This window comes from Pseudophryne corroboree, chromosome 6, assembly GCF_028390025.1.
Source record: "Pseudophryne corroboree isolate aPseCor3 chromosome 6, aPseCor3.hap2, whole genome shotgun sequence".
NCBI lineage: Eukaryota > Metazoa > Chordata > Amphibia > Anura > Myobatrachidae > Pseudophryne > Pseudophryne corroboree.
This window is the reverse complement of record NC_086449.1, coordinates 437,776,659-437,799,231: the sequence shown is the minus strand read 5'-3', so window position 1 is coordinate 437,799,231 and position 22,573 is coordinate 437,776,659. Positions and strand designations below refer to the sequence as shown.

Here is a 22,573-nt window from a genome sequence, read left to right as displayed (position 1 = left end):
ATAGCCTGCCTCACCGGATCAGGTCTCAAATGATCTCTTTGTCTCCGGAGGTCCGTCTGTCACTGAGCTGGTGGCTTCAGGGCCAACGATTGCTCAGGGGTCGTCCCTTCTGGATCTCCAACTGGGTCCTTCTGACAATGTATGGCAGTCTGAGAGGTTGGGGCGCGGTGTTGGAGCAACACTCCCTTCAGGGTCGGTGGACCAAGGAGGGGTCTCTCCTCCCGATAAACATTCTGGAATTGCGTGCGGTGTTCAACTCATTGAACTTGGCCCTGCATTTAATACAGAACAGACCTGTTCAAGTACAGTCGGACAACGCCACCACGGTGGCATACATCATTCATTAAGGCGGCAGTCGTAAGCCGCATGGCAATGAGGCAAGTATCACGGATTCTTCAGTAGGCAGAACGTCATCTGATGGCCATATCTGCAGTATTCCTTTCGGGGGTCCTACACTGGGAAGCGGACTTTCTCAGTCATCAGGACGTACATGCCGGAGAGTGGAGCCTCCATCCAGAAGTGTTTTTCTACTCCTCGTGGACAGGTGGGGCCTTCCAGAAGTGGACCTGATGGTGTCTCGACACAATCACAAGGTTCCGGTCTTTGGAGCAAGTACAAGAGATCCTCTAGCAGCATTCGTGGATGCACTGGCAATTCCGTGGAGCTTTCAGCTGCCATACGTGTTCCCTCCGGTATCACTCCTGCCCAGAGTAATAAGGAAGTTCAAGGAAGAAGGACTCCTGCTTCTGATCGCTCTCGCGTGGCCCAGTCAGCATTGGTTCTCAGACCATCAGGGTCTGAGAGCGTCCTCTTCTACTTCCACAGCGCCCAGATCTCCTCTTTCAAGGCCCCTGTGTATATCAGGATTTAGCCCGGTTGGCTTTGGCGGCGTGGCTCTTGAAGCGTCCGTCTTGAGGGCAAAGGATTTTCTGAGGCGGTCATTCAAACCATGTTGAAGGGCCGGAAACCGGCTTCTGCTCTGGTTTACCATAGGTTCTGGAATTCTTTCTTTGCTTGGTGTGCATCTAACAATCATGATGCTTACAAGTTTAGTTTGGCCAAAAAAACAGGGCCTGGACTTGGACCTTCCTCTGGCCTCCATCAAGGTTCATATTTCTGCCTTGTCGGTTTGTTTCCAGAGAAAAATTACGACATTACCTGATGTACATACGTTCACTCAGGGTGTGTTGCAGATTCAACCTCCCTATGCCCCGCCTGTGGCTCCTTTGGACTTGTCGGTGGTTTTGGAGGCGTTGCAAGGGTCTCCGTTTGAGCCTCTTGGATCTGCAGACCTTAAGTGGCTTATTATTTCTGCTGGTTATTGCCTCTGCTAGACGGGTGTCGGATTTGGGTGCCTCGTCTTGTAGGTCACTATAACTGATTTTTCACCGTGATCGGGCGGTTCTTAGAATACGTCCCGGGTATTTACCTAAAGTGGTGTCTTCTTTCCACCTTAATCAGGAGATTGTGGTTACGGCCTTTGCCTCTCCTGAATTGTCTTCCAAAGAGCAGTCTGGTAAGGGCTCTCCATATTTACGTGAAGAGAACTGCCTCCATCAGGAAGTCATATTCTCTCTTTGTACTGTTTGGTTTTCACAAACGTGGCTGGCCTGCTCACAAGCAGACCCTGGCCAGATGGATTAGAATAGTGATTGCACATGCTTATGTACAGGCTGGCCTTCCAGCTCCTGCTACCGTTAAGGCCCATTCTACTCGGTTGGTTGGACCTTCTTGGGCGGCCCGCCATGGTGCGACCCTTGAACAATTGTGCAAGGCGGCTACGTGGTCCTCAGTGAACACGTTCATAAGGTTCTATGCCTTCGATACTTCCGCCTCCCAGGATGCTTCCTTTGGACGCCGGGTTCTTGTGCCCGCTACAGTGCGTCCCCTCCCATAAGGAACTGCTTTAGGACATCCCCAATGTCGTTCCCTGTGGAGCCCAGTGTACCCCGCAGCAGAAAACGAGATTTATGGTAAGAACTTACCGTTGTTAAATCTCTTTCTGCGAGGTACACTGGGCTCCACAAGGCGCCCACCCTGACGCACTTAGCTTCTTTGGGTTGGTATTGGCATAGCCGCTGACACCCACTCCTGTGGTGAGTGTGTGGTGTAATTGGCTACGTGCGATTGTCGTCTATGGTACCTGCTACTGAGCTCCTGTGCATGGGGGCGGGGTTATAGAGGAGGCGGCTGTGCATCTTGGGAACAGTCAAAAGCTTTGAGCCTGTTGGTGCCTCGGATCAAGATCCTACTCTACACCCTGATGTTAATCCTTGTGGAGCCCAGTGTACCTCGCAGAAAGAGATTTAACAACGGTAAGTTCTAACCATAAATCTTGATTTTTATATTCCATTTTAAGGGCATCTGTGGATTATAAATTGGTGGGGATAGAAAAAACCATACACTGGTAAGAGGGAAGGACATTGTGGGAATACTAAGTAGCACATAAACTGGTGGGTGTTGTGGTTGAGTACTTTTCCTTAAAGAATAAAGAAAAACAAGTCCCCTTATAGAATTTGTGGATATTGGGTGCAAGATATTTGTGTCATACAGAAGTTCATTTCCCAGGTGATCCTATTTAGGATTATACATTTCAGGGAATTACAGTGATAATAACGAATAATAACGATAATAACGAATTATTGAACCAACTGTGATAGCTGATATATAATTAATTGTGAATATCGGAAGTGCTCACTCTTTGATAGCACTGTGATAGACATAGTAACCCTATAAGTGCTAAATATAAGAAACACACGCGGATACGCCTTTTAATTCTTTATTCACATTCTCAATCTATTAGGATTCACATACATGTTAGTTTGTCTGATTTTAACTCTTATGTTTCACTGTAGTCTGGGTCGATTAAACGTAATATATTTTAATGTATACTTAATAAAGGTTAAATTTTATGAATAATTAATTTTTCTTTAGTGCGTCAACCATACAGTTTCCTTCTCTTTTCTCTTCCCAATTTTCATGTACATATACTGTATTGACAGCACCCCCTGAACATAATCAGCATTGTCTGAGATATAAGATATAAGATATTTATGGGGTTGTCGGGTGATGATTCCCCTACACCTGCAGTATTAGAATATTATATACATTGAGTGTGCAGATATCCAACCCTTGCCCTTACAGAATTTGAAATATTACGTGTGGAAAGAAAGCCTATTATATGGGCAAATGGAGATCTTTCCCTCATTAAAAATGGCCGATCAAGTCACGACCTTAAAAGAAGAGCAGGGGACTGATTTTAATATATTCATTTCCAAGATGACACTATGGCAAAGAGTTTGTGCAACATGTATGCCCTGTTTAGAGATTCTTAATATGTTTTGCATGGTGTTATTGAATTAATTCAACACGGAAACGGAAGTGACGTACCGCACTATACGGATGCAGTCCAGGTCGGAAGGAATGAGAAGATGCAGCTTCCGACTATTGTGAAACACAGGGTGAACCGCAGACGTAATGCCTTGAAGGAGGACCCAAAGGAGTTTTTTTAACCAATAGACGGGGCTTCCGAGCGCCGTGGAACGCAGCGTGAATCACAAGAACGACTTCTAGGGGTGTGAACCCGGATGAGAGATCCTACACAGCATTCAATTTTGTAATCAATTAGGGTATAAAAAGCCCCTAGCCGGACAGCCTGTCATCCATTGCTTGAAAAAGGTCCATGGTGTGACCGAAACGCATAGCAGATTGGATGACATGCTGTGAGGATCGATCTTTTGTCAGTGACCACGTGCTGAATACATCTGTGTGCTGTGGTACCAGGCTTTTCAGCCAGGGACCAACATCTGCTTATTTAAGCAAAGCCCACCGCACCCCCAGCATTGGGTGAGAATCATCTTTGCACAAAGCACGATTCACTTTGTTTTGTATTCGTTCATGTGCAAACTTATGTTATAAACGTATTATTTATCTGTGTATTATATATGAATTTGATTGTATTAAAATGTGTTTTCCTTTTTGCCTAAACCATAGTTGTTGAGATTATTTAAATTATGGTTATTTAAATGGCTACAAAGGCAGAACTTCTGTTCATATATTGAAAATGACATTTGCATCTTATGAATCAGGTGCCAGTATTTCCCCACTATACCTTTGCATTTGTTACCAAAAGGGATTGGTGTTTATCCCCTTTTTGTGGTCAAATTAGACTGCCTGATTAATTTTACTGCGATAACCTGGTGTAGATCTAACCCTTGTATAAACACTTCGGATCAAGAACCAGGGATCCTCAAGCAGCGTTCGTGGACGCACTAATCATTCCATGGAACTTTCGGCTGCCCTACGTGTTCCCTCCAGTGTCACTCCTGCCCAGGGTACTGCGGAAGTTCAAACAAGAAGGAGGAATACTTCTAGTCGCTCCAGCATGGCTCAGACGGCATTGGTTCTCGGACCTGCAGGGTCTATCGAAAAAGTGTCCTCTTCCACTTCCTCATCGCCCGGACCTCCTTGTTCAGGGCCCTTGTGTCTACCCAGACCTAGCCAGACTGGCTTTGATGGCGTGGCTCTTGAAGCTTCACTCCTGAAATTCAAAGGATTCTCCGAGGCGGTTATCCAAACTATGCGGAAGGCCCGCAAACCGGCATCTGCGCGGATTTATTACAGGGTCTGGAATTCTTACTTCACCTGGTGTGCTGCTAAGAATTACGATTCTTACAAATTTAGTACTTCCAGACTTCTGACTTTTCTGCAACAAGGCCTGGACTTAGGTCTTCGTGTGGCCTACCTCAAGGTTCATATCTCTGCCTTGTCGGTGCGGTTTCAGAGAAAAATTGCGTCTATTCCTTACTTTAATACTTTCACTCAGGGTGTTTTATGGATTCAACCTCTCTATGGGCCTAATTCTGAGTTGATCGCAGCAGCAAATTTGTTAGCAGGTGGGCAAAACCATGTGCACTGCAGGTGGGGCAGATATAACATGTGCAGAGAGAGTTAGATTTGGGTGGGGTGTGTTCGAACTGAAATCTAAATTGCAGCGTAAAAATAAAGCAGCCAGTATGTACCCTGCACAGAAACAAAATAACCCACCCAAATCTCTCTGTAAATGTTATATCTGCCCCTCCTGCAGTGCACATAGTTTTGTCCAATTGCTAACAAACTTGCTGCTGCGATCAACTCAGAATTACCCCCTATGTACCTCCTATGGCTCCATAGGAACTGTCTGTTGTCCTGAATGTCCTGCAAGAGTCTCCATTTGAACCTCTTGAGTCCGTGAACCTTAAATGGCTCACGGTCAAGGTCCTGTTCCAACTGTCTATTGCTGCTAGGAGGGTGTCATACTTAGGCGCTCTGTCCTGTCGTCCACCCTTTCTGATTTTTCACCGTGATCGGGCAGTTCTTAGAACTCGTCCAGGTTATTTTAAGGTGGTGTCATCTTTTCACCTTAACCAAGAGATTGTGGTTCCAGCCTTTATCTCTTCTGATTTGTCCTCCAAAGAGCGGTCTTTGGATGTGGTAAGGGCTCTCCGTATTTATGTGGAGAGGACTGACTCTATCAGGAGGTCAGATACCCTTTTTGTTCTTTTTGGTTTTCACAAATGTGGCTGTCCTGCGAATGAGCAAACCTTGGCCAGAGAGATTAGAATGGTAATTGCACAAGCATATGCGCAGGCTGGACTCCCAGCTCCTGCTGCTATCAAAGCCCATTCTACTCTGTCTGTTGGACCTTCTTGTGCGGCCCGCCGAGGCGCGTCTGCTAAATAATTGTGCAAGGTGGCTACGTGGTCCTCAGGGAACACGTTTATTAGGTTCTATGCCTTTGATACTTCCGCCTCCCAGGATGCTTCCTTTGGATGCCGGGTTCTTATACCCGCTTCGGTGCGTCCCCTCCCATGGTATTAACAAACAATGGGGATTTGGTATCAGGTATTATAGTAGGGGAACCCATAGGAAACAGCGACCACAATATGGTCACATTCAATATCAGTTTCCATAAACAGCCCTATACTGGCTCAACTAGGACTCTAAACTTTAGCATAGCAAATTTTGATAAGATGAGGTTATTTTTCAGGGATATTGAATGGGAAGGTTTGTTTTTAGGAAAAAATACTACGGAGAAATGGGAGGTACTAAAATTCCTGCTAGCTAAAAATACACTCAAATTTATTCCTACGAGCAGCAAAAAAAGGAATAAAAATCATAAACCGATGTGGCTTAACAAAAAGATTAAGGAACTTATGGGCAAGAAAAGGCGAGCATTTAAAAAATACAAATCTGACGGGGAAGCAGAGTCATTTCAGCACTATAAGGAATGTAACAAAATATGCAAAAAGGAAATAAGAGCTGCTAAAGTAGAAACTGAAAAACTAGTAGCAAAGGAAAGCAAAGCGAATCCCAAAAAATTCTTTAAATACATTAATAGCAAGAGATTAAAGAAGGAGAGTATAGGCCCTTTAAAAGCCAAGTTGGGAGTCTTAAGCAAAAATGAAAATGACATAGCGGACACACTAAATGAGTTTTTTTCAACAGTATTTACTAGAGAGGACCCAATTCAGGGACTAACATATAATCTCAATAATGAGAATATCCCACTGATAGGTACTTATTTAAGCGAGGAAGTAGTCTGTGACCGATTAAAAGATTAATAAGTCACCAGGTCCCGATGGTATTCACCCAAGGGTTCTAATGGAGCTTCATTCTGAACTTGCAAAACCACTATTTTTGATCTTTAAGGATTCAGTAATATCAGGTATGGTTCCCAAAGACTGGCGTATAGCGGAAGTAGTGCCTATATTCAAAAAGGGAAGTAAAGCTGAACCAGGTAATTATAGACCAGTTAGTCTTACATCTATAGTGGGGAAAGTATTGGAAGGTATTCTAAGAGATAGTATTCAGAAGTTCCTTGAAGTCAATAAGGTCATTAAAAGGAATCAACATGGGTTTATGAAGGACAGATCCTGTCAAACCAACTTACTTGGCTTTTATGAAACAGTAAGCGCAAACCTAAATCAGGGTAAAAAGGTGGATGTAATCTTTTTAGATTTTGCCAAAGCATTCGTTACTGTACCACACATGAGACTTATCTACAAGCTACAAGAATCAGGGCTAGGAAGCACAATATGCACTTGGGTCAAAAACTGGTTAAATAATAAGGAGCAGCGCGTTGTGGTTAATGGATCTTTTTCAACTTGGACTAAAGTGCTAAGTGGCGTGCCGCAAGGCTCAGTATTAGGACCGGTATTGGCCCTCATTCCGAGTTGTTCGCTCGCAAGGCGATTTTAGCAGTATTGCACACGCTAAGCCTACGCCTACTGGGAGTGAATCTTAGCATAGTAAAATTGCGAACGATGTATTCGCAATATTGCGACTACACACCTCGTAGCAGTTTCTGAGTAGCTTCAGACTTACTCGGCATCTGCGATCAGTTCAGTGCTTGTCGTTCCTGGTTTGACGTCACAAACACACCCAGCGTTCGCCCAGACACTCCTCCGTTTCTCCGGCCACTCCTGCGTTTTTTCCGGAAACGGTAGCGTTTTTTCCCACACGCCCATAAAACGGCCTGTTTCCGCCCAGTAACACCCATTTCCTGTCAATCACACTACGATCGCCTGAGCGAAGAAAAAGCCGTGAGTAAAAATCCTAACTTCATAGCAAATTTACTTGGCGCAGTCGCAGTGCGGACATTGCGCATGCGCACTGAGCGGAAAATCGCTGCGATGCGAAGATTTTTACCGAGCGAACAACTCGGAATGAGGGCCATTGTTCAATATTTCCATTAACGACCTAACAGAAGGTCTAGAGAGCATGGTGTCAATTTTTGCAGATGATACCAAATTGTGTAAAGTTATAAATGTGGAGAGGGATGCTGAGTCGCTTCAGAATGACTTAGTTAAATTAGAAGCTTGGGCAGCGAAATGGAGAATGCGCTTCAATACAGACAAGTGTAAGGTAATGCACTGTGGTAACAAGAACAAAAATAACACCTACCTACTAAATGGGGTAAAATTAGGGGATTCTGTACTGGAAAAGGACTTAGGTGTCCTCATAGATAGCAAACTAAGCAGTAGTACCCAAATTTAGGACTGCAGCAAAGAAGGCTAATAAGATATTAGCATGCATAAAACGGGGAATTGATGGTAGGGACGAGAGTATTATACTCCCGTTATATAAATCACTTGTGAGGCCACACCTTGAATACTGTGTACAATTCTGGGCACCTTACTACAAAAAGGATATCCTGGAGCTAGAAAAGGTTCAAAGGCGGGCGACCAAACTAATTAAGGGTATGGAGACGCTGGAATACGAGGAAAGGCTTGCAAGACTAGGCATGTTTACACTGGAAAAGAGGAGATTAAGAGGGGACATGATCAACATTTACAAATATATAAGGGGACAATATACAGATCTTGCGCAGGTCCTGTTTTTGGTTAGATCAACACAGAGAACTCGTGGACACTCGCTCAGGTTAGAGGAGAGGAGATTCCACACAATACGGCGTAAAGGCTTTTTTACGGTAAGGACGATACGTGTTTGGAATTCCCTGCCTGAGGGAGTTGTAATGGCCAACTCAGTCAACACCTTTAATTATGGGTTAGATAAATTCCTAATGGATAAGGATATCCAGGGTTACGGGGCATAGTCACGCACTATGGTTATTATAAAAAAGAGGGGTTAATCGGAACGGCAGTCAGCAACTTCAGTCAAAATTTTATACAAAATAATCGTGCATAGGAGACCACAAATAGGTTGAACCCGATGGACAATTGTCTTTTTTCAACTTTAGATACTATGTTACTATGAGGAACTGCTTTAGGACATCCTCGATGTTTCCCTGTGGAAACCGATGTACCCCCGCTGCAGAAAAGGAGATTTATGGTAGACTTACCATGGTTAAATCTCTTTCTGCGAGGTACATTTGTTCCACAGGGCGCCTGCCCTGACGCACCTAGCTTCTTTGGGTTTGTATGGCATTAGCCGCTAGTGCTTTCTCCTGTTGTGAGATCGTGGTTCTATGTGACTAACATCTACCTTCTCTTTTACCTGCTCCTGCATTGGACTGGTTAACAAAACTGAGCTCACAGTGCCTGGAGGCGGGGTTATAGAGGAGACCCCAATGCATCTTGGGACAGTCTAAAACTTTAGCCTGTTGGTGCCTCTGCATCAAGATCCATCTCTACACCCCAATGTTTCCCTGTGGAACCAATGTACCTCGCAGAGAGAGATTTAACCATGGTAAGTCTACCATAAATCTCCTTATTTACAGTACTTTACTTTTGAATCTAACTGTGAACTATCCGCCCCATCTGGTTATATAGCTCCGGTTTCCTTTTATATAGATTATATTTAAGGTCAGTTAGTACAGAGAAGACAGAGTTTCAGTGATGTTTGTGGGTATTGGATGAAGAGGAGAGTTAGTAGAGTAGGAAGATGAGAAGAAAGTAGATACTTCATCTTGTTGGATCAAATGAAGGGAAAGAATTGAGCAGGTTCATATCATTTCTGCTTCACTATGATCAACTCGGAGCCAGTCCATAATTCCAAGTAGATGGTTAAATGACCCCTCTCCACAATACTGTGGAACATGAGCCACTGATCTCTCAGTTCTGACTCACTAATAAGATCATTCATCAAGTGTTCATATGTGCTTGATTTTCTTCTGTGATGGCATGGAGTTCCACCAGGGTAATATTGGCCTCCAATTCCATGTTTAACTTTTGGACAAGCTCTTTGTCCCATCCTTCTCAGAATAGGTTACTGTATTTAGCATTTTGGTTGTACTTGTGTGTGAAGTATTACAATGTGATTTACTCTCTTTTTAAGTGTGGGAAATATTCAGTGGGGTATATTTACTAAAATTCGTATTTTCCCGACTGAGGTTAAAGTTCAATCACGAATGACATCGAAAGTATAAAGTTGCAACTTTTTGAATGTATTACGACTAATTTACTAGGCTGTCGTATTCTGCATTTTCGTATTTACCGATGTCGATGTCATTCGTTTTTTTTTGCAGTGTTTTACGTGAGTGACTTGTAAAACACTGCCGACTTTAACAGAATGAATCTCGGCCGGATCTGAGAGATCCGTGCTGGGCTTCATTGTGCACCTTTATTAAAATAAAAATCATTGTTAAAATCTAAAAAAAAAATGCGTGGGGTCCCCCCTCCTAAGCAAAACCAGCCTCGGGCTCTTTGAGCCGGTCCTGGTTGAAAAAATATGGGGGGGGAAATGACAGGGGTTCCCCCATATTTAAACAACCAGCACCGGGCTCTGCGCCTGGTCCTGGTTCCAAAAATACGGGGGACAAAAAGCGTAGGGGTCCCCCGTATTTCTGAAACCAGCACCGGGCTCCACTAGCCAGATACATAATGCCACAGCCGGGGGACACTTTTATCTAGGTCCCTGCGGCCCTGGCATTACATACCCAACTAGTCACCCCTGGCCGGGGTACCCTGGAGGAGTGGGGACCCCTTCAATCAAGGGGTCCCCCCCCCCTCCAGCCACCCAAGGGCCAGGGGTGAAGCCCGAGGCTGTCCCCCCCATCCAAGGGCTGCGGATGGGGGGCTGATAGCCTTTTTGTCAAAAAATGAATATTGTTTTTAGTAGCAGTACTACAAGTCCCAGCAAGCCTCCCCCGCAAGCTGGTACTTGGAGAACCACAAGTACCAGCATGCGGTGGAAAACCGGGCCCGCTGGTACCTGTAGTACTACTACTAAAAAAATACCCCAATAAAAACAGAAGACACACACCTTGAAAGTAAAAGTTTAATACATACATCCACACCTCCATATACACATACTTACCTATGTTCAGACGAGGGTCGGTCCTCTTCTCCATGTAGAATCCATGGGGTACCTGTTGAAAAAATTATACTCACAAAATCCAGTGTAGATGGCTCCTCTTCTTTTCTATCTGTAATCCTGGTACTTTGCAAAATAAAAAAACGGACACCCAACCACGCACTGAAAGGGACCCCATGTTTTCACATGGGACCCCTTTCCCCAAATGCCAGGAACCCCCCCTGACTTCTGTCTAAGAGGGTTCCATCAGCCAATCAGGGAGCGCCACGTTGTGGCACCCTCCTGATTGGCTGTTTGCTCCTGTAGTGTATGACAGGCAGCACACGGCAGTGTTACAATGTAGCGCCTATGCGCTCCATTGTAACCAATGGTGGGAACTTTGTGGTCAGCGGTGAGGTTACTTTCGGTCAACCGCTGACCACAAAGTTCCCACCATTGGTTACAATGAAGCGCATAGGCACTACATTGTAACACTACCGTGTGCTGCCTGTCATACACTACAGGAACACACAGCCAATCAGGAGGGTGCCACAACGTTGCGCTCCCTGATTGGCTGATGGAACCCTCTTAGACAGAAGTCAGGGGGGGTTCCTGGCATTCGGGGAAAGGGGTCCCATGTGAAAACATGGGGCCCCTTTCAGTGCGTGGTCGGGTGTCCGTTTTTTTATTTTGCAAAGTACCAGGATTACAAATAGAAAAGAAGAGGAGCCATCTACACTGGATTTTGTGAGTATAATTTTTTCAACAGGTACCCCATGGATTCTACATGGAGAAGAGGACCGACCCTCGTGTGAACATAGGTAAGTATATGTATATGGAGGTGTGGATGTATGTATTAAACTTTTACTTTCAAGGTGTGTGTCTTCTGTTTTTATTGGGGTATTTTTTAGTAGTAGTACTACAGGTACCAGCGGGCCCGGTTTTCCACCGCATGCTGGTACTTGTGATTCTCCAAGTACCAGCTTGCGGGGGAGGTTTGCTGGGACTTGTAGTACTGCTACTAAAAACAATATTCATTTTTTGACAAAAAGGCTATCAGCCCCCCATCCGCAGCCCTTGGATGGGGGGGGGACAGCCTCGGGCTTCACCCCTGGCCCTTGGGTGGCTGGAGGGGGGGGGACCCCTTGATTGAAGGGGTCCCCACTCCCCCAGGGTACCCCGGCCAGGGGTGACTAGTTGGGTATGTAATGCCAGGGCCGCAGGGACCTAGATAAAAGTGTCCCCCGGCTGTGGCATTATGTATCTGGCTAGTGGAGCCCGGTGCTGGTTTCAGAAATACGGGGGACCCCTACGCTTTTTGTCCCCCGTATTTTTGGAACCAGGACCAGGCGCAGAGCCCGGTGCTGGTTGTTTAAATATGGGGGAACCCCTGTCATTTTCCCCCCCATATTTTTTCAACCAGGGCCGGCTCAAAGAGCCCGAGGCTGGTTTGGCTTAGGAGGGGGGACCCCACGCATTTAAAAAAAAAAAAACACTTTCCCACCCCTTCCCACTGAAAAACATGCACGGATCTCATAAATCCGTGCATGACTATCCGAACACGGGGAAAAAAAGCAGGTCTGGTTTTTTTTAGCACTTTTTCACGATTTGTATTTTAGCACGGCAGTGTTTGGCTATTGTCGGCAGTGTTTGTGATTTGCACTTTTTAGTAAATGACCGATTTCTACCAAATTCCTGGCGTATTTGACCGATGGTGTATTGATTCGTAATTTTTTCCTAGGACTTCCAAAAAAATACGAATGCCCTCATCACTGCCGTGATTTGAGTTTAGTAAATTCCCGAGATGACACTTTGAAGAAAAAACACCATCTCGGTCAAAATCGGGATCTTAGTAAATATACCCCAGTGTGTTTTCTTTAATGTTTGATTTGGCACCATACAGAATTTGATGTTTGAATTAATGTTCTTGTCTTACTAAAGGACATGTTTGTGTCTAGATTCATATAAGTTAAGATCCTATCCTACTTACACATTATTGTAGTGAACATAGGGGGTCATTCCGAGTTGTTCGCTTGTTGCCGATTTTCGTTATACTGCGATTAGTCGCTTACTGCGCATGCGCAAGGTTCGCAGAGCGCATGCGCTTAGTTATTTTACACAAAAGTTAGGTATTTTACTCACGGCATAACGAAGCTTTTTCATCGTTCTGGTGATGGTAGTGTGATTGACAGGAAGTGGGTGTTTCTGGGCGGAAACTAGCCGTTTTCTGGGAGTGTGTGAAAAAACGCTGGCGTTTCTGGGAAAAACGCGGGAGTGTCTGAAGAAACGGGGGAGTGTCTGGGCGAACGCTGGGTGTGTTTGTGACGTCAAACCAGGAACGAAACTGACTGAACTGATCGCAATGTAGGAGTAAGTTTCGCGCTACTCAGAAACTGCTAAGAAATTTCTATTCGAAATTCTGCTAATCTTTCGTTTGCAATTCTGCTATGCCAAGATACACTCCCAGAGGGCGGCGGCTTAGCGTGTGCAATGCTGCTAAAAGCAGCTAGCGAGCGAACAACTCGGAATGAGGGCCATAGGTCCTAATTAATGTTTGTAAACACATGTAACTGCAATTTTCTAGGCTACGGAACTGCTATTAGCAAGTAAAACTGCTGGCCAGAAATTTAAATAGATGCCCACCAGAGCTATTGCAAACGTGCTTGAAATTGCGTACACATTCACAGCCAGTATTCAAAAACAAGGAACATCATAGATAAGTGTAGTCCTATGCTTATGCAGACTGGAAACAGCAGCAGTGATGCAGGTGCCATGTTTTTGCACTTACGACCTTGCAGCTGACAGCAGTCACGCGCCTGTGTTTCTCATACGTCCTAGAGGATGCTGGGAACTCCAAAAGGACCATGGGGTATAGACGGGATCTGCAGGAGACATGGGCACACTATAAGACTTTGAATGGGTGTGAACTGGTTCCTCCCTCTATGCCCCTCCTCCAGACTCCAGTTAGACTCTGTGCCCAGAGAGACTGGACACACACTAGGGGAGCACTCCTGAGTTTCTCTGAAAAGACTTTATGTTAGGTTTATTATTTTCAGGGAGCACTGCTGGCAACAGGCTCCCTGCATCGTGGGACTGAGGGGAGAGAAGCAGGCCTACTTCTGTGAGTTTCAAGGCTCTTCTTCTTAGGCTACTGGACACCATTAGCTCCAGAGGGTCTGATCACTTGGTTCACATAGCTGCTCGTTCCCGGAGCCGCGCCGTTACCCCCCTCACAGAGCCAGAAGAAAGAAGCCGGGTGAGTAATGGAAGAACAGAAGACTTCAGTGACGGCAGAAGACTTCAGAGTCTCTGAGGTACTGCGCAGCGGTCACGCTGCTTGCCATTGCTCCCACACACAGGCGGCACTACACGGTTGCAGGGCGCAGGGGGGGGGGGGCGCCCTGGGCAGCAATTATATCTCATAATACATCCTGGCAAAGAAGTATACAGTGCATAGGCACTGTATACAGACCCCCGCCAGTATAAAAGTGTCAAAAATTAGTGGGACTGAAGCGCGCCAAGAAGGGGGCATGGCTTAGCCCTCACAACTCTATACAGCGCCATTTTTCTCCTCACAGAGACGCTGGCCCGCCAAAAATACTGTGGGACAACTAACTGTGAAAAAAGGAGGGGGGCAAAATGTTTAGTGCACTATAGATTTATATAAGAAGCACTATTTATATAAATGAGCATGTTGTTAAAAATTTCTGTGTTTCCCTATCAGATTCTGGAATCTACCCATTATAGCGATTTAGTACACGTGTGTCGACATGTGTGAGTGCTCTGCCACAAACAGCTATGGGAAACCCTCTGTCGACGTTGCCGACTCCTGATGATACTTGATTCATTAGTTGAAGTGTCAGCATGACAGTAGTTGTAAGCTTTTCCAAAGTAAACACTGTATGGGAGACACAGTCGTAGGTGGGTGACCCTGTCGGCACCAACTGTATGACTGGGTGGAAATTACCATGATAATGTAAAAAACCTTTACCTGTATATATATATATATATATATATATATATATATCTCTATCTATCCACAGAATGTCCTGCACTCTCATCAGTACATAAAAGTAAGTATGCGGGTGCTCCTAATGACCATATATGGCCACCAATATACCGCAACTACCACCGAAGTGGAAGGTGCACTCTCGCCAAAATCAGTCTCTGAGTCCAATTGTTGAATCAACTCGGTTTAATCAGGTTCAAAAGTGATGCCGTCAATCATCGACGTTTCGGTCCATATGTGGACCTTTATCAAGACAGGCACTTCAAAACATCTAAACAATAAACATTAAAAACAATTAAAATCAATGTAATATGAAAACAAACCAAATCACCTACACCATCACCACCAGTGCCTCCCAGGCCCTAATGACAGTCAAGGAATGGCTGGAGAATACAACTGGACAATATTAGACGTGCTTAAAGTGCATCACGTGCTCACGCTCCAATAGTCCAGGGAAACCTCCACCTACACCTCAAACCTCAACGAGGTACAAATATACCTAACTGGTGAGATTACCTGGGCAAAACACCAATATCAGTATGACCGGATGTATGGTTCCTTTTAGATAGGACCCACTGTAATTAGAGTAAGACATGTGACCTGTCAAACAACCAACCAGGAACAACTAAAGGTATATGAAAAAAACAACTAAGGAGGTATAAAACATGCAACCTAATGTAAGTCATACCTGGTGCAATATAGGACAACATTTAGCAGCTATTACTCAATCAGCTAGGCTTAGCATGTCATCTATAACCAAAAAGAAAAAAAGTACTTACAGACTATTCAAGGGTAATAAAGAGAAGAGAGAAAAAGAAAAAGAAACCCTTGTTGGGAGCACTCACTCTTGGAAACAATGGAGAGTTAGATAATACTTGATAAATTAGGTATTTAAAACGTAACTTTTAATTATTTATGGGTAAAATACGGAGTACACCCTGTTTTGTTGTTTAAAATGTAATTAAATAAACGTGAATCATTGGTTTCGAATTACCGCTGTGAATATATAGGTGAAAACATGTATATATATAAGGCCAAAAAATTGCAAAAAAAGGTTCGGCATGAAATATGGCAAAATCAAGGAATGTGCCCACCAGGTATTGTTTTTTAGGTTAGTGCAATAATCTGAGTATTGCCGTCAAGTAAAACCTACAACACCAGGTATTCCTTAGTGGTCAACCACCTAAGTACTGACCAGGCCCAACACCGTATTGCTTCCAAGATCGGACGAGATTGGGCATGCGCGGTGTGGTGTGGTAGTAGATTTCGGTTTGAACAGCTGGTATGCAGCTATCAACTACAACACAGACCTGGTTCTTGAAATGGGCAGATAGCCTCTTAGAGAAGAGACATATGTTTGACCATCATTGCACCGAATTGTATTCCAAATATATAGGTATACTAAGGTTTAAATCACTACCCGTGAACAAGCTCGTTGTGAAACGTACGTAGGGGAGGTGGACGTGGTCACGGTGAGCGCGCTCACGTGACCAGCAGACCGGCAGGAGAGGAGACTGGGCAAGCCGCAGATCTTCACAGCTCGTTAACTCGAGCTGAACGCGGCACTGACAGCGGCACACAGCAGTACAGGAGACAGACGACAGACGGCTCTAAGTATCACTTATAGTTATATCCTGCACTTTCACGTCTCCCGCTCTCCTGCCACGCACTTATGTAATTTAAACAACAGGTGCACTGGTCCTCAATTTTTTTCGGCAAATTATGCCAGTTATATAAGGTACATCTACAACATATGGAACAATCTGTTTCATAAGTGCTATCAATACACAGCTTATCTTTATTTGTACTTTTTTCTGTGTCAATTTTGGGCAGACACATTACAAAATAGCTACAAACTGTCATCCACTATAGCTGCAGCAATTGGAACATATATGTTGCCACTCATTTATTCCTGCATATTCAGCAGCATAATTCTTTTTTTTCCTCACAGATATCTTAAATATGAGCACATGAATGATTGTATATACAATTGCCAATGAAGCACAAATTATATTCGGCATGCCATATTTTTGATTAATTTATTGTGGAGATTCAGTGGATACATGTTTAGTGGTTTATTTTGGCAACAAGATTGCCACACAGACAGCATGCGGCGTTTCAGGCTCTAAGGTTCCGTTTAGCCTAAGTGTGGGCAGGAGGGTTTGTGTCTTTTGTAATACATTCCCTATTTATTTATCTGCCAGTCTGTCTGTACAGCTGATAAAGATATTTTTGAATAATTTTCAGCCTTAATGACATTACATTACTTTCATTATTTAATGTTTTTTTGTTGGCGTGTCATCAGTACAACAAGGGTTTTCTTATGCCCTACTACGTGTGAAAAATCCATTGGGGATTTATGTTGCATAGCACACACAATCAAAAGCAACATGCAGGCGGCTCAGTTTGGCAAAACCGACTGATCATATGATTTAAACCTTAGTATACCTATATATTTGGAATACAATTCGGTGCAATGATGGTCAAACATATGTCTCTTCTCTAAGAGGCTATCTGCCCATTTCAAGAACCAGGTCTGTGTTGTAGTTGATAGCTGCATACCAGCTGTTCAAACCGAAATCTACTACCACACCACACCGCGCATGCCCAATCTCGTCCGATCTTGGAAGCAATACGGTGTTGGGCCTGGTCAGTACTTAGGTGGTTGACCACTAAGGAATACCTGGTGTTGTAGGTTTTACTTGACGGCAATACTCAGATTATTGCACTAACCTAAAAAACAATACCTGGTGGGCACATTCCTTGATTTTGCCATATTTCATGCCGAACCTTTTTTTGCAATTTTTTGGCCTTATATATATACATGTTTTCACCTATATATTCACAGCGGTAATTCGAAACCAATGATTCACGTTTATTTAATTACATTTTAAACAACAAAACAGGGTGTACTCCGTATTTTACCCATAAATAATTAAAAGTTACGTTTTAAATACCTAATTTATCAAGTATTATCTAACTCTCCATTGTTTCCAAGAGTGAGTGCTCCCAACAAGGGTTTCTTTTTCTTTTTCTCTCTTCTCTTTATTACCAATGTAATAGACCCATGGGAGCACCATCGACAATCACCCTCCTTTTTTCTACCCACAACTTTGACAGTTTAATGGTAGATGGTGATTAATTCCGAAAGTTTTTTCGGTTGGTCGGTTTTCTTGGAAACTTACATTAATTATCTACTCATGCAACATCATTTACTCTTGTGCGGCATCCTTAACCCAATTTTCCTTTTGCAGACTATTCAAGGGACAAACACCACAGGTAGCAGCGGAGGTAGCATACTTACAGCTCAGGTGCCATGAGCCTAATGGTAGCTGCATGCTGCATAGAGCCAAAGCTAGGCTATTTAAGGCACTCAAACAGGAAGTGCCTATTAAAACTACAAAAGTTAATATACACTGCTATAAAGGAAACCAACAGGCCTGATCAATAACCCTGCATACTAGAATAAGTAGTGCAGTGGCCGAATCAATTATGGGTCCAGTTTAAATGTAATTGAAAGTGTTCTATACATTTATGGTGTTCTTTGTGTCCCATAATTGATTCGGCCACTGCACTACTTATTCTAGTATGCAGGGTTATTTTTCTTCGCGATCTGCCTGTCTTAATTCGGTCCTACGACTTCACAGCAGTGGCTTAGGTAAGCCGCTAGGGCGGAACGAGGAGAAAAGCGGCAATGGCAGAAGCCGCAAAAGTTTTCCGCTGGGCGGAAAGGCATGTAAACGCTCTATTAGCGGTCTTCGGTCCGGGTGTAGACAACGGAGAAATAGACTTCCTCAGTAGACACGATCTCCATCCAGGAGAGTGGGGTCTTCATCAAGAAGTTTTCACAGAAGTGACAAGTATTTGGGGAATTCCTCAATTAGAAATGATGGCGTCTCGCCTCAACAAGAAGCTTCAGGGATATTGTTCCAGATCGAGGGACACTCAAGCAAAAGCAGTGGACGACCTCGTGGCACCATCTGTGTTTCTGTCGGTCTATGTGTTCCCTTCACTTTCACTCTTTCCGAGGGTGATAAACATAAGTGGAACAAAGGTTCAGGCGATCCTCATTGTTCCGGTCTAGCCAAGGAGGGCTTGGTATCCAGATCTTCAAGACTTACTACATAGAAGATCCCTGGCCTCTTCCTCTACGAGAGGTCCGGTTACAGCAAGGTCCGGGCTTGTATTAAGACTTACCGCGGCTGCATTTGACGGCATGGCGGTTGAACGCCATATCCTATCCCGAAAGGGTATTTACGGTGAAGTCATTCCCACATTGTTTCAGGCTAGGAAAGGAGTAACGGCGAAGCTTTACCACCGTATTTGGATGTAGTATGTGTCTTGGTGTGAAATCAAGAATGCTCCTACGGAAGTATTTCAGCTGGGTCGTTTTCACCATTTTTTGCAAGCAATGCAGGCCTAAAGTTAGGCTCCATTAAAGTGCAGATTTTGGCCTTATCAGGTTTCTTTCAAAAGAGAATTGGCCACCCTTCCAGAAGTTCAGACTTTCGTGAAAGGAGTTCTGCACAGCCAACCTCCATTTGTGCCCCAGTGGCGCCATGGGACCTTAACCTGGTGTTGCAGTTTCTTATGTCACACTGGTTGGAACCTTTACGAAAGGTTGAGTAAAAATTTCTCACTTGGAAAGTGGTCATGCTGTTGGCCTTGGCGTCCGCAAGGCGGGTGTCGGAATTAGCGGCTTTGTTTCACAAGAGCCCTATTTCATGAACCAAACTATTGTGATGCCTGTGGCTACAAAAGCTTTGGCTGATTCGAAGTCTCTCAATGTAGTCAGACTTTTGAATGTTTATGTCTCCGGAGGGGCTCAGATTGGGGAAACAGAGGCTGTGTTTATCCTGTATGCTCCCAACCAATTTGGGGTTCCTGCTTCTAAGCAGACTGTTACACGCTGGATCTGTGATACGATTCGGCATGCTCGTTCTACGGCTGGATTGCCGTTACCAAAGTCGGTGAAGGCCCATTCTACCAGGAAGGTGGTCTCTTCTTGGGCGGATGCCTGAGGAGTCTCAGCGGTTTAACTTTGCTGAGCAGCTGCTTGGTCGGGTTCAAACACTTTTGCTAAGTTCTACAAGTTTGATACCCTGGCTGATGAGGACCTCATGTTTGCCCAATCGGTGCTGCAGAGTCGTCCGCACTCTCCCGCCCGGTGTGGAGCTATGGTATAAACCCCATGGTCCTTTTGGAGTTCCCAGCATCCTCTAGGACGTATGAGAAAATATGATTTTAACACCTACCTGTAAATCCTTTTCTCTTAGTCCGTAGAGGATGCTGGGCGCCCGTCCCAGTGCGTGCTGTATCTGCAGCTATTGGTGGTTACACTCAGGTGGTGTTTCTTTTCAGTCAAGTTTGTTGCTGAAGTTATTCATGCCATGGCATGTGGTATGCTATTATTGGTCGTGTTCACACACAGGTTGTGTTACATTTTCGGTCAGCATATTGCTATATATTTTTCATGCCATCGGCTGGTGTTCTTTTGAATGCCACGTTTGGCGGCATGTTCGAGGTGCGAGCTGGTATGACACTCACAGTGTTTAAACAATAAATTCTTTCCTCGAAATGTCCGTCTCCCTGGGCACAGTTCTCTAACTGGAGTTTGGAGGAGGGGCAAAAAGGGAGGAGCCAGTTCACACCCATTCAAAGTCTTATAGTGTGCCCATGTCTCCTGCGGATCCCGTCTATACCCCATGGTCATTTTGGAGTTCCCAGCATCCTCTACGGACTAAGAGAAAAGGATTTACCGGTAGGTATTAAAATCCTATTTTATCTAACCACTCTCTGTAAATTCCTCATTATCACCTCCAAACGGTCACTTCCTGTCAATAACTTTTCCATGAAATCTTCATTGTGAGTTGGTTTGCAGCGCATGCGCATTCTGCCGATAATTACTCCATTGCATAAACATCGCCCATTGCATTTAAATATGAATTATGTCCATAGTGTGGTAATAAACTGTTATACATTTTTGTACTTTTCAGTGTTGTTTTTCTCATTTAAGGTAATTAGTTTTGCCCTCTCCCACTCATGAGTTTTTCCTATTTGTTCTTCGGTATTATTTCTTGGTTTCTGTAACCTGACCAGATACCACATACTGCAAGACGTGCAGAGTTTTCTTTGAAAGCTGTTATGTTTTCAGTACAAAGATGCTTAATATAACTGTATGTGGGCCTCACCTGTAAAAGTCATAGGGAATTAATAATTATTAAAGGTACATACAGTATATTAAAACCAAGAAAATCATGTCTTTTTCATATTTTTTTTTTGTGTGTGGTTTAAATAAAAAAAAGTATTTGTTTTATTACCCTTTCCTTGTCTAGATCATCACAGATGCCAAATATAGAGTTCAGAATTAATCCTAATACACTGAATTGTCCATCCAACCAGGTATATTATTAATATTATTATCATTATTATTATTGTTATTATTATACATTTATTTTCCTTATGTCCTAAAGGATGACCATGGGGTATAGACGGGTCCCTTGGGAGCCACTGGCACTTTAAGAGTTTAACAGTGTGGGCTGACCCCTCCCTCTATGCCCCTCCTACCAGACCTAGTTTAGAAAATGTGCCCGGAGGAGCCAGTCACAGCTAGGGGAGCTCTTTGGAGTTTTTTTAGTTTTATTATTTTCTGAGTTTGTTAAGTTACAGGAAGGCTGATGGCAACAGCCTCCCTGCTTCGTGGGACTTTGGGGGGGGGGGGGGGTGGAGGGGGAGAGTAGGAACCAACTCTTGAAGGTAATGGTTCTCTATCTCCGCTGACAGGACACTGAGCTTCTGAGGGTGCTGATCGCAAGCCCACGAGGTGACCGCTCACTCCCGCAGCACAGCCGCCACCCCCTAACAGAGCTAGAAAATAGAGCCAGAAGAAAGAAGAGTGGTGAGTACAGTGTCGGTGGCCCGGTTAGCGGGTCATCGGCGATGAATAGCGGCACAAGGGTGGGAGCGCAGCTCTGACAGGCTGCGCTCCAAGTTGGCTCAGCAACATGGTTTAAGCGCTTGAGGGGTGTCCTGAGCCAGCACACATGCCCTATACTAGTCACCGCTGCTAACAGGGGCTTGTCCCACTGTTAGCAAATAAATCCTCAGGCCAGTATAATCACACAGGTCGGGAAGCCGGGCGCCATTACAGGGGGCGGGGCTTCTCCTCAGAGCGGTTCCAGCTCTCACCAGTGCCATTTTCTCCCTGCAGATCTGCTGAACAGGACGCTGACAGGGAACGCTGCCCTCCACATAACTCCAGCCATCCTCTGCGGCACCAAGGTGTTATAGACGGGGGGGGAACTGTGTTACTGGTGTTTCTCTGACGTCCTAGTGGATGCTGGGGACTCCGTAAGGACCATGGGGAATAGCGGGCTCCGCAGGAGACTGGGCACTCTAAAGAAAGATTTAGCACTATCTGGTGTGCACTGGCTCCTCCCTCTATGCCCCTCCTCCAGACCTCAGTTAGAATCTGTGCCCGGACAGAGCTGGGTGCTTTTAGTGAGCTCTCCTGAGCTTGCTATTAAGAAAGTATTTTAGTTAGGTTTTTTATTTTCAGAGAGCTTCTGCTGGCAACAGACTCTCTGCTACGAGGGACTGAGGGGAGAGAAGCAAACCTACTAACTGCGGCTAGGTTGCGCTTCTTAGGCTACTGGACACCATTAGCTCCAGAGGGATCGAACACAGGACCCGACCTTGTCGTCCGTTCCCGGAGCCGCGCCGCCGTCCCCCTCGCAGAGCCAGAAGACAGAAGCCGGCAGAAGCGGAGAAGACATCGAAATCGGTGGCAGAAGTCTCCTGTCTTCACATGAGGTAGAGCACAGCACTGCA

General features: G+C 44.7%; 1 protein-coding gene and 2 pseudogenes across 3 annotated transcripts in view; 2 read left to right on the top strand and 1 right to left on the bottom strand.

Moving 5' to 3' along the window:
* REDIC1 (regulator of DNA class I crossover intermediates 1) overlaps window positions 1–22,573 on the top strand; it is a 362,880-nt gene that overhangs the window by 246,469 nt on the left and 93,838 nt on the right. For all 3 annotated transcript variants that reach the window (XM_063927089.1, XM_063927087.1, XM_063927088.1), the window contains one exon: window positions 21,079–21,145. In XM_063927089.1, the coding sequence (XP_063783159.1) occupies window positions 21,079–21,145 (67 nt within the window). The remainder of the gene's footprint in view (window positions 1–21,078; window positions 21,146–22,573) is intronic.
* Window positions 15,890–16,008, bottom strand: LOC134937133 (5S ribosomal RNA; annotated as a pseudogene).
* On the top strand, window positions 17,323–17,441 carry LOC134937132 (5S ribosomal RNA; annotated as a pseudogene).